This window comes from Ylistrum balloti, unplaced genomic scaffold, assembly GCF_031769215.1.
Source record: "Ylistrum balloti isolate Yb309-2 unplaced genomic scaffold, AGI_CSIRO_Ybal_v1 Utg369754, whole genome shotgun sequence".
Classification (NCBI taxonomy): Eukaryota; Metazoa; Mollusca; class Bivalvia; order Pectinida; family Pectinidae; genus Ylistrum; species Ylistrum balloti.
In genome coordinates this window covers 1,367,084-1,380,856 of record NW_026781956.1, presented here as the reverse complement: position 1 = coordinate 1,380,856, position 13,773 = coordinate 1,367,084, and the positions used below count along the sequence as shown (strand labels likewise).

The window sequence follows — 13,773 nt, the reverse complement described above, 5'->3', positions numbered from 1 at the left end:
TATACTGGCACTAACACAGATCAATTTATCTATGTAATATCTATACGCCTTAAACATGTGTGGATCCTTCTGGTGCTGTAAACCAGAATAAACATCAATTTCTATAACGATGTCTGGTTAAAAAGTGACTTAGTAAAAAACAGAGTAAACATCTAGTTTCTATAGCAATGTCTGGAACAGTGTGACTTAGCTATAAACCAAAGTAAACATCTATTTTTTCTTATAGAAACATATGGTACAAAGTGACTAAATTATAAACCAGAGATTGAGATTTTTATTCTCTTTTCCTTTCTTGTTACATCTGGTGTCATACACCACTCCAAATGCAAGCAGACTGAGAGATTCTGTTGAAGCAAGAGAACCTGCTTTGATGTGGTGGTATTCAAGGGTGAACACATTTGATGGGGGAGCAGTTTGTAAGATTCCAGAGATGTAGAACATAGAGATATAGTTGCCTTCTAGCTTCCAGCTAAAGGAAATTTCCCTTTAGTTAGATCATTAGAAAGTTGGACCAGTATACCAGTTTTACCTTGACCTTTGACCTGATGACTATGATCTGTGGTCATCATCTTTTCATTTGATTTCAGTCAATAATGCTACTTCATATCATAACAAAATATCTGCAGATATAATAATTCAAATTTGACCTTGGCCTTTACCAGATAACCTTGACCTGCAGCCAGGTGACTTCCCATTTGTTTCAGCCAATAACGTTTCATTATGTAAATATTTACCAGGAACATTCAGGTATGATATATTTTTGCTGTATAGCCCATTTCTATTTCTCTTAACAGTGACCTTGTTTATGACCTCTGAACATAAAAAACAAGAAAGAGCTTGCACTTCCTGTGAAGAAACAATGGAGAAAATCGTAATGTAATTATTGAAACAGAACTTCAGATAATTTGCAAAAACCAACTTTCGAGTTATAATAACAGTGATATTGACCTTTGATCCCAAGACATGAAAAACACTCCCACTCAACCACTTCCTTTGATGAAACATTGGTGAATGTCTAAGTTCAATTGGCTCCACAATATTTGCGATGTTGTGCAAAAAAAAAAAACATCAAACAAACAGGCTGATGAGCAACCTGATAACTACAGGGCACCTGCATCTTCAATGCAGGCCGTCATAATTTTGATCTAGTAAAATCCATGTGACACCAGTATTAATCCAGACTTCTCTTATTTTTGATACCAGACATGGAAGAGATAACAAAGTCAATGAAGCATGAAATATAGAGTACATTCAGAATCCTTAAGAAAAGGTCTGTATAGCAGTCCTTGCTACATAATAGTATGACATCGCAGTGCTGATCATATCCAGGTATAAAACAGATAGTCTTTCGTCACTGGTTAGGGTGACACAGTGGTTTTGACTTACAGGTTACTGTTACATGTTTGCGGTTACTGAAGGCTGAAAACAATAGACCAGACAAATGGACATACCTCATAACCTGCACAAAACTGACTAAGGAGGGCATAATATGTCCATTGGTTACCCACCAATGGCTGACAGATATACCTACATGTTTGGTGCAATCTGGACATGGTATCTCGTAGTCATAGGTCACGCCATGGAACGACTCATTGATCAAACCTTCAAACACTTCATGAATGAAGAAAAGGATGTTATTTGGGTTAGGTCCTTGTACTTTGACACTAAGCTCCGTGTCCCTAAAAATACAGATTAAAATGAAATATTTTTTGTCCACAACAAACATTTCGACACCTTTGGTCTGACTTGTAAGAGTCCTAGCTCCAGACATGACTTCTCTCTTTCCTAGTTTAGCACACTGTTTTACTAACTTTTGTGGTGGCAGCAGTTTATCACAGCAGTATTACCTTGCTTATACTTGTTGTATTTATCATCGTACATGGAAGATAGTATCCCTAAGACTTCTATCTTTATCATTATACAGGAATAACTATCCACTATGATTACTGTAGTTACTTCTCACACCTGAGATGTAGCAGCTGGAACAACCACAGGTATTTCAATTGATACTTGTTTTATATACTGTAAGTCAGATTTTCACTCTCAGTAAATAAATTCTAACAACAGCTCCTGTAAACCTTTCTTACTCATTCATTTTGTTGTATCTATGGTAACTTGCCATTTTACACTGACCAGTGCCAAAGTGACCAATGAAACTACTCACTCGTCCTGTTGTATCAACGCTAACTGGCCATTTTTCTCTATGTAAGATCCTCTCTTCCAGATCAGCGAATCTTCTGAATACCCATGTAGTCTCACCTAAATTTGAATTTTGAAAGAAATATTAATGTTTAGCTTTTTAAGTGTCTGAAACTTTAGCAAATATATAAAAAAAAACCCAACAATAAAACAAAAAACCTAATATATCACAATATAGAAAGATGTTTATATTTAACTATGCTTACAAACGGTCAATACTACAAAACATTACGATGCAAATTATGACTTCAAAGATCTTTGCACCTGTAATATCATGCCTTTAAGGTGTTCTACAATACAGAAACCATCTAGTCATGTATCAAGACTGTTACCCACAGGTTAAATATCATATCTATTATGTATAACTTTTATCTTCAGGTTAATTAAAAACCTTCTCATGTGTAACTAGGACTTTTATCTACAGGTTAACTAACAACCTTATCATGTATAACTAGGACTTTTATCTACAGGTTAACTAACAACCTTATCATGTATAACTAGGACTTTTATCTACAGGTTAACTAACAGCCTTATCATGTATAACTAGGACTTTTATCTACAGGTTAACTAACAACCTTATCATGTATAACTAGGACTTTTATCTACAGGTTAACTAACAACCTTATCATGTATAACTGGGACTTTTATCTACAGGTTAACTAACAACCTTATCATGTATAACTAGGACTTTTATCTACAGGTTAACTAACAACCTTAACATAATATAATAATATTATTATAATAATGAGGACAGTTATACATCTGAACTAGGTTCTTTATAATTGTTTCGGTGATAAAGGAGCAGAATTTAATATCAAAGTCATAATTGATTTAACCTACATTTACATACTGAGAGTTATCAGGACTTACTTGTCCTGAAATTATCATTTAAATCAACCAGAGCTTACCTGTCCTGCATTCAACATTTAGATATATCAGGACTTACCTTTCTCGAAATAAACATTTAGATATATATTGACTTTCCTGTCTTGAAATCAACATTTAAATATATACTGACTTACTCGTCCTCAAATCAACATTTAGATATATCAAGACTTACCTGTCCTGATATCAACATTTAGATATATCAAGACTTACCTGTCCTCAAATCAACATTTAGAAATATCAAGACTTACCTGTCCTGATATCAACATTTAGATATATCAAGACTTACCTGTCCTGATATCAACATTTAGATATATCAAGACTTACCTGTCCTGATATCAACATTTAGATATATCAAGACTTACCTGTCCTGATATCAACATTTAGATATATCAAGACTTACCTGTCCTGATATCAACATTTAGATATATCAAGACTTACCTGTCCTCAAATCAACATTAAGAAATATCAAGACTTACCTGTCCTCAAATCAACATTTAGATATATCAAGACTTACCTGTCCTCAAATCAACATTTAGATATATCAAGACTTACCTGTCCTGATATCAACATTTAGATATATCAAGACTTACCTGTCCTGATATCAACATTTAGATATATCAAGACTTACCTGTCCTCAAATCAACATTTAGAAATATCAAGACTTACCTGTCCTCAAATCAACATTTAGATATATCAAGACTTACCTGTCCTGATATCAACATTTAGATATATCAAGACTTACCTGTCCTGATATCAACATTTAGATATATCAAGACTTACCTGTCCTGATATCAACATTTAGATATATCAAGACTTACCTGTCCCCTATTAAATAAGCCTGCTGGCAGGTAATCAAACTTGTACACCATCTTCATCTCATATATTCCTTCATCTTTATTGATGTCAGGCCACTCAAACTGAAGTTAATCATTGTATGGAAAGCAATCAATGTGAAATATTTATTTCACTAAGATGAAGAGAGTCAGACTGTAATGATGTGTGTAAGAGAGGTATGTCATGATTAGCTTGATTAGTACAGTCCTATTCATTACCTTTCCTATAAAGCATAATGGAAAGTAAAGGTACAAGACATCGAGTGACATGAAATTTTCCCCAAAATTATCAAAACTTGGAACTCCAAAAGTCTTTACATGTATCAATAAAACTTGTGGATCAGATAAAACATGTGCCTGTTAAAATGACAATGGGATTAGTGACACTGCCACTTACATTTGGTCGTTTCTCTGGCAGAAGACATGGTACAATGTTACAATTCTCCCCTTCCAGTGGAAATGTGAGGTCAAACTCTTCAGTGAGCTTAAGTAACCAGTTAGCCATTTGGTGGTACTCCGACCATATAGTGTCAATATCCGAGTGCATCAAGCGCCCATCCTGTAATGGTAGAGGTAATCACAGGTCAAAAGTAGCATGCAAATTAATAACTGCTCTGAGTAATGAAACAGGACCCCTGGTAATACCACTAGACAGTACAACAAGCCACTGGGTAACACAGCCACTAGACTGTACAACAAGCCACTGGGTAACACAGCCACTAGACTGTACAACAAGCCACTGGGTAACACAACCACTAGACTGTACATCAAGCCACTGGGTAACACAGCCACTGGGTAACACAACCACTAGACAGTACAACAAGCCACTGGGTAACACAACCACTAGACTGTACATCAAGCCACTGGGTAACACAGCCACTAGACTGTACAACAAGCCATTGGGTAACACAACCACTAGACTGTACATCAAGCCACTGGGTAACACAGCCACTAGACAGTACATCAAGCCACTGAGTAACACAGCCACTAGACTGCACATCAAGCCGCTGGGTAACACAACCACTAGACTGTACATCAAGCCACTGGGTAACACAACCACTAGACTGTAAAACAAGCCACTGGGTAACACAGCCACTAGACTGCACAACAAGCCATTGGGTAACACAACCACTAGACAGTACAACAAGCCACTGGGTAACACAGCCACTAGACTGCACATCAAGCTACTGGGTAACACAGCCACTAGACTGTACAACAAGCCACTGGGTAACACAGCCACTAGACTGCACAACAAGCCATTGGGTAACACAACCACTAGACAGTACAACAAGCCACTGGGTAACACAGCCACTAGACTGCACATCAAGCTACTGGGTAACACAGCCACTAGACTGTACAACAAGCCATTGGGTAACACAACCACTAGACAGTACAACAAGCCACTGGGTAACACAACCACTAGACTGTACATCAAGCCACTGGGTAACACAGCCACTAGACAGTACAACAAGCCACTGGGTAACACAACCACTAGACTGTACAACAAGCCACTGGGTAACACAGCCACTAGACAGTACATCAAGCCACTGAGTAACACAGCCACTAGACTGCACATCAAGCCGCTGGGTAACACAACCACTAGACTGTACATCAAGCCACTGTGTAACACAACCACTAGACTGTAAAACAAGCCACTGGGTAACACAGCTACTAGAATGCACAACAAGCCATTGGGTAACACAACCACTAGACAGTACAACAGGGCACTGGGTAACACAGCCACTAGACTGCACATCAAGCTACTGGGTAAGACAGCCACTAGACTGTACAACAAGCCACTGGGTAACACAGCCACTAGACTGCACAACAAGCCATTGGGTAACACAACCACTAGACAGTACAAGAAGCCACTGGGTAACACAGCCACTAGAATGCACATCAAGCTACTGGGTAACACAGCCACTAGACTGTACAACAAGCCACTGGGTAACACAACCACTAGACTGTACAACAAGCCACTGGGTAACACAACCACTAGACTGTACATCAAGCCACTGGGTAACACAGCCACTAGACAGTACAACAAGCCACTGGGTAACACAACCACTAGACTGTACAACAAGCCACTGGGTAACACAGCCACTAGACAGTACATCAAGCCACTGAGTAACACAGCCACTAGACTGCACATCAAGCCGCTGGGTAACACAACCACTAGACTGTACATCAAGCCACTGGGTAACACAACCACTAGACTGTAAAACAAGCCACTGGGTAACACAGCCACTAGAATGCACAACAAGCCATTGGGTAACACAACCACTAGACAGTACAACAGGGCACTGGGTAACACAGCCACTAGACTGTACAACAAGCCACTGGGTAACACAGCCACTAGACTGCACAACAAGCCATTGGGTAACACAACCACTAGACAGTACAACAAGCCACTGGGTAACACAGCCACTAGACTGCACATCAAGCTACTGGGTAACACAGCCACTAGACTGTACAACAAGCCATTGGGTAACACAACCACTAGACAGTACAACAAGCCACTGGGTAACACAACCACTAGACTGTACATCAAGCCACTGGGTAACACAGCCACTAGACAGTACAACAAGCCATTGGGTAACACAACCACTAGACTGTACAACAAGCCACTGGGTAACACAGCCACTAGACAGTACATCAAGCCACTGAGTAACACAGCCACTAGACTGCACATCAAGCCGCTGGGTAACACAACCACTAGACTGTACATCAAGCCACTGGGTAACACAACCACTAGACAGTACAACAAGCCACTGGGTAACACAGCCACTAGAATGCACAACAAGCCATTGGGTAACACAACCACTAGACAGTACAACAGGGCACTGGGTAACACAGCCACTAGACTGTACATCAAGCTACTGGGTAACACAACCACTAGACTGTACATCAAGCCACTGGGTAACACAACCACTAGACTGCACAACAAGCCATTGGGTAACACAACCACTAGACAGTACATCAAGCCACTGGGTAACACAGCCACTAGACAGTACAACAAGCCACTGGGCTAGACAGTACAACAAGCCACTGGGTAACACAACCACTAGACTGTACAACAAGCCACTCGGTATCACAACCACTAAAGTGTACATCAAGCCACTGGGTAACACAACCACTAGACAGTACATCAAGCCACTGGGTAAAGCAGCCACTAGACTGTACATCAAGCCACTGGGTAACACAGCCACTAGACTGTACAACAAGCCACTGGGTAACACAATCACTAGACAGTACAACAAGCCATTGGGTAACACAACCACTAGACTGTACAACAAGCCACTGGGTAACACAATCACTAGACAGTACATCAAGCCGCTGGGTAACACAACCACTAGACTGTACATCAAGCCATTGGGTAACACAACCACTAGACTGTACATCAAGCCACTGGGTAACACAACCACTAGACTGTACAACAAGCCACTGGGTAACACAACCACTAGACTGTACAACAAGCCACTGGGTAACACAACCACTAGACAGTACAAGAAGCCACTGGGTAACACAGCCACTAGACTGCACATCAAGCTACTGGGTAACACAACCACTAGACTGTACATCAAGCCACTGGGTAACACAACCACTAGACAGTACATCAAGCCATTGGGTAACACAACCACTAGACTGCACATCAAGCCACTGGGTAATACAACCACTAGACAGTACATCAAGCCAATGGGTAACACAATCACTAGACTGCACAACAAGCCATTGGGTAACACAACCACTAGACAGTACATCAAGCCACTGGGTAACACAACTACCAGACTGTTGGACAGGCCACTTAGTAACACAACCAACCAACAACGTATTTACACAACAGCTAGACTGTACAACAGGCAATTTAGTAACACAAACAGTAGGCTAAACAACATGCCAATTAGTAACACAATCACTAGAATGTACATCAAGCCACTTAGTAATACAACCACTAAAGTGTACAACAAGCCACTAACTAGCACAATCACTATAATAGCACAACCACAGGACTGTACAATAGGGTCCGTAGTAACGCAACTACTAGATTGTAAAATGCTACTTAGATGCAATATATTTAGATGGTAAACTGGTCACTTAGTTTCAGGAAAAGGGTCACACACATACTTTGATGTTGATGGAACATTCACATAGACTTTTAGTAAATAAAACTTACCTGAAGGTTTATAAAACATAATAAACATACACATGAATGTTAAGTAAATAAACACAAATCTTCAGGTTAAGTTAAAAGAGATATACCTTGATCACTTCCTGTTTGACAGACACCACACAGGCCATAACATTGACAATCCATTGTGGGTTGATCACAACACGGCTACGGAGAAACTCACTGGGGAAGTACTGCACTGATCCAAGGTCATGTAAAAACTGGATTGCTTGGGACACCTAGAGTGAAATCAAAGACTTTAATACTCTCATAACTGATACAGCCTCAGGACCAGAATTTAGCTCTGACTTATACATCTTATAATTTTGAATGCTGACAATTAGTGATGGTGTTTGTTTTTATACTAGCTGTGATGGAGAGGTATAGCTTCTTAATGCATAACCTCTCACTTCACCTAGACAATCTTACACAAACAACATTTCAAGGGAGGTAACCTCCAACTTCACATCTGTAACTGTACTCTTCAACACTTTGAGGGAGGTATTCTCTAACTTTAACTTTGAAATCTCATATTTCAAATGAGGCTGCCTCCAATTTTGCTTTTGTAATCCACATTCAAGGGAGGTAGACTCCAACTTAATCTTGATTCATAATAAAATGGTTTCGAGTCAATTTGAACTTTCGAGTCTGATTAAAAAACAAACACATTTTGGAATAATAATGTCTTCACAACATATTCACTTTAATCAAGCGTTCCTGATCTGACAAAGATTTGTTTTGTTTGCGGTCACCTACCTGACATTATAAGTCTTGAGTAGGCTTCCATTTCTCACATTACATGCCTCTCTGAACTTCCAATGAGGCCATAAATTGTGACTGATTAAGTTTGTGGATTTTTTCATGAGCGCTGTAAAGTGTGATCTTTCTTACCTCTGATGGCTCAACAATGCCTGCATCAGCAGCAATCTTCTCAACATTTGTATAATCCAGCACAGGAATTTTTTTTTTCCCTCTGTAAATATATTACTAAATATCGTCAGACTTGATTAAAACTGTGTGATTCAGTGATATATATTAAAGAGCCAATGATACACGAGTGTAAGATGGCCATATCTAGATCTACATGTAACTAAGAATCAGATGTGGCCAATATATAAGTACTAAGTTGTTGCCTTGTGAGGACGCAGATATCATACATTCTGCACTAAACCATATAAATGTTTTAAGAATTTGATTCTGCAGATAGCCCACTCTGGTGTAATACCTGTGGGTAATCTACTTCTAATCATATATAATTGTCTTACGAGTTCAAGTATTCATCACACTACCTATAGAATTCCTCAATGCATTGTTTACAATCCGGTTAACAGGTTTCCCAGGTTCTCTTACTTTTACATGTAAACAGTGTTAATAAACATGAGGTGGATGATCATGACAGTGATGATGGCATGCCTATAGCACAGATTGCTAGACTGGATAGGGAACAGCTAGGACTGTACAATAGTGACTTGGACAGCTAGGACTGTACAATAGTGACTAGGACAGCTAGGACTGTACAATATTGACTTGGACAACTAGGACTATACAATAGTGACTAGGACAGCTAGGACTGTACAATAGTGACTAGGACAGCTAGGACTGTACAATAGTGACTTGGACAGCTAGGACTGTACAATAGTGACTTGGACAGCTAGGACTGTACAATAGTGACTTGGACAGCTAGGACTGTACAATAGTGACTTGGGCAGCTAGGACTGTACAATAGTGACATGGACAGCTAGGACTGTACAATAGTGACTTGGACAGCTAGGACTGTACAATAGTGACTTGGACACCTAGGACTGTACAATAGTGACATGGACAGCTAGGACTGTACAATAGTGACATGGACAGCTAGGACTGTACAATGGTGACTTGGGCAGCTAGGACTGTACAATAGTGACTTGGACAGCTAGGACTGTACAATAGTGACATGGACAGCCAGGACTGTACAATAGTGACTTGGACAGCTAGGACTGTACAGTAGTGACTTGGACAGCTAGGACTGTACAGTAGTGACTTGGACAGCTAGGACTGTACAATAGTGACTACCAGCACTAGCACTTAAAACACTTACACTGCACAAGCCAAAACAAACACACCAGACCAGCACTTAAAACACTTACACAGCACAAGCCAAAACAAACACACCAGACAAGCACTTAAAACACTTACACTGCACAAGCCAAAACAAATACCAGCACCAGCACTTAAAACTAATACACAGCACAAGCCAAAACAAACACACCAGACCAGCACTTAAAACACTTACACAGCACAGCATGGCCCTTGAAACTGAAAAGTGACATTGTCTGATGTGACATTAAGTGGTTAACACTCTCCAACAGAGTGAGAATGTGTTAAAGCTATAGAAATATTCATGAGATAGTTTGTACAAAAGCTTCATATTTCTGAATGTTCAAGTTCATCTTTTGACCTTTAACCTTGACTAGTACAAACTGACAACCACAACAATGAATAAATTGAATCACTATTGTACAAAATGGTTTCTATATACCATACAGCACCTCTCTTGTTAAGTGGGGTATAACTACAGTTAGAAGAGTCAAACATGAGGCATGCAGGAGGTCACACACAAGGGACAGAGACTTACTAGGGTCACGAACCGTAGACAGAAACTTACTGGGGTCACACTCCAGGGACACAGATTTACTGGGGTCACGCACCGCAGACAGAGACTTACTGGGGTCACACTCAGGGGACACAGACTTAATGGGGTCACACTCCGGGGACACAGACTGACTAGGGTCACACACACGGGAGAGAGACTTTCTGGGGTCGTACAAAGGGGTTTAGACATGCTGGGGTCATACACAGGAGTGTACACATACTGGGGTCATACACAGGGGTGTAGACATACTGGTGTCATACACAGGAGTGTAAACAGACTAGGGTCACACACCGGAGTTTAAACATATTGGGGTCATCCACAGGGGTGTAGACATACTGGGTTCATACACAAGGGTATAAACAGACTGGGGTCGTACACAGGAGTTTAAACATATTGGGGTCATCCACAGGGGTGTAGACATACTGGGTTCATACACAAGGTTGTTAACAGACTGGGGTGTTACACAAGAGTGTGAACATACTGGGGTCACAACCAGGAGACAGAGACTTACTGAAGTCACACACAGTGGTGTAGAAATACTGGGTTCATACATAGGGGTGTAGTCATACATGTCCTGAGGTCACACAAGGGACCCTATTTGGGTCCGACAAAGTGATTTAGATATAATGGGCTCACACACAGAAGCGTTTACCTGGCTTACTCATAATTGAAGTACACTTACTGTGATATAAGGGATTCAAAATGGAGCCAAGCCTGAGGTATCTTTTCTCCCATGTATTCCTGTTGTAATGTTATTCTGAATAACTTCTCCTTCAGATTTTGGATGCCCTGAAAATCATTGTAATAGAATTGTTATAAATTACATATTAATTCAAACAAAAGTGAGTTCAACAGTCTCTGAAGTTTTTGTAGGGTCACAGAGTTTCTGTACTATCTGTAGGGTCACAGTGTCTCTGTACTATCATAGGGTCACAGTGTCTCTGTACTATCATAGGGTCACAGTGTCTCTGTACTATCTGTAGGGTCAGAGTGTCTCTGTACTATCTGTAGGGTCACAGTGTCTCTGTACTATCTGTAGGATCATAGTGTCTCTGTACTATCTGTAGGATCATAGTGTCTCTGTACTATCTGTAGGATCACAGTGTCTCTGTACTATCTGTAGGGTCAAAGTGTCTCTGTACTATCTGTAGGGTCACAGTGTCTCTGTACTATCTGTAGGGTCACAGTGTCTCTGTACTATCTGTTGGGTCAAAGTGTCTCTGTACTATGTGTAGGTCACAGTGTTTCTGTACTATCTGTAGGGTCACAGTGTCTCTGTACTATCTGTAGGGTCATAGTGTCTCTGTACTACCTGTAGGATCACAGTGTCTCTGTACTATCTGTAGGGTCACAGTGTCTCTGTACTATCTGTTGGGTCAAAGTGTCTCTGTACTATGTGTAGGTCACAGTGTCTCTGTACTATCTGTAGGGTCACAGTGTCTCTGTACTATCTGTAGGGTCATAGTGTCTCTGTACTACCTGTAGGATCACAGTGTCTCTGTACTATCTGTAGGGTCATAGTGTCTCTGTACTACCTGTAGTGTCACAGTGTCTCTGTACTATCTGTAGGATCAAGGTGTCATTGTAGTATCTGTAGGATCACAGTGTCTCTGTACTATCTGAAGTGTCACAGTGTCTCTGTAATATCTGTATGGTTCAAGTGTCTCTGTACTATCTATGGGTCCAAGTGTCTCTGTACTTTCTGTAGGATCAAGGTGTCATTGTAGTATCTGTAGGATCACAGTGTCTCTGTACTATCTGTAGGATTACAGTGTCTCTGTACTATCTGTAGGGTCAAAGTGTCTCTGTACTATGTGTAGGTCACAGTGTTTCTGTACTATCTGTAGGGTCACAGTGTCTCTGTACTATCTGTAGGGTCACAGTGTCTCTGTACTATCTGTAGGATTACAGTGTCTCTGTACTATCTGTAGGATCATAGTGTCTCTGTACTATCTGTAGGATCACAGTGTCTCTGTACTATCTGTAGGATCACAGTGTCTCTGTACTATCTGTAGGGTCACAGTGTTTCTGTACTATCTGTAGGGTCACAGTGTCTCTGTACTATCTGTTGGGTCAAAGTGTCTCTGTACTATCTGTAGTGTCACAGTGTCTCTGTACTATCTGTAGGGTCACAGTGTCTCTGTACTATCTGTAGGATAATAGTGCCTAGGTTCTATCAACAGAGTACTCACATCACCAGTCTTGGAGCTGACAAATTGAAAGCCAACAATCTGGTGGTATTTGTGTTGCATATCCTCAACTGGCAAGTCCATCTTAGTCATCTACAATCAAAACAGAACATAAATGTAACCATAATTAGCCATAAAACAGTGGCCTTACATCATAGATATCTACTATCAACAGTACATGAATGTAACGATGCCTTACATCACAGATATCTACTATCACCAGTACATGAATGTAACGATGCCTTACATCATAGACATCTACTATCAACAGTACATGAATGTAACGATGCCTTACATCATAGATATCTACTATCACCAGTACATGAATGTAACGATGCCTTACATCATAGACATCTACTATCACCAGTACATGAATGTAACGATGCCTTACATCATAGACATCTACTATCAACAGTACATGAATGTAACGATGCCTTACATCACAGATATCTACTATCACCAGTACATGACTGTAACGATGCCTTACATCATAGACATCTACTATCACCAGTACATGAATGTAACGATGCCTTACATCACAGATATCTACTATCACCAGTACATGAATGTAACGATGCCTTACATCACAGATATCTACTATCACCAGTACATGAATGTAACGATGCCTTACATCACAGATATCTACTATCACCAGTACATGAATGTAACGATGCCTTACATCATAGACATCTACTATCAACAGTACATGAATGTAACGATGCTCACAGATATCTACTATCACCAGTACATGAATGTAACGATGCCTTACATCATAGACATCTACTATCACCAGTACATGAATGTAACGATGCCTTACATCATAGACATCTACTATCAACAGTACATGAATGTAACGATGCCTTA

At 40.1% G+C, this 13,773-nt stretch overlaps 1 protein-coding gene across 1 annotated transcript in view; it reads right to left on the bottom strand.

Annotated features, from left to right (window-relative positions):
* The window catches only part of LOC132543370 (uncharacterized), an 81,474-nt gene that overhangs the window by 21,257 nt on the left and 46,444 nt on the right, over window positions 1-13,773 (bottom strand). Inside the window, exons 33-41 of the mRNA XM_060206862.1 lie at window positions 12,913-13,002; window positions 11,403-11,509; window positions 8,980-9,061; window positions 8,181-8,327; window positions 4,318-4,479; window positions 3,906-4,004; window positions 2,165-2,259; window positions 1,452-1,679; window positions 300-469 (exon numbers count right to left, since the gene is read on the bottom strand). Of these exons, the coding sequence (XP_060062845.1) occupies window positions 300-469; window positions 1,452-1,679; window positions 2,165-2,259; window positions 3,906-4,004; window positions 4,318-4,479; window positions 8,181-8,327; window positions 8,980-9,061; window positions 11,403-11,509; window positions 12,913-13,002 (1,180 nt within the window). The remainder of the gene's footprint in view (window positions 1-299; window positions 470-1,451; window positions 1,680-2,164; window positions 2,260-3,905; window positions 4,005-4,317; window positions 4,480-8,180; window positions 8,328-8,979; window positions 9,062-11,402; window positions 11,510-12,912; window positions 13,003-13,773) is intronic.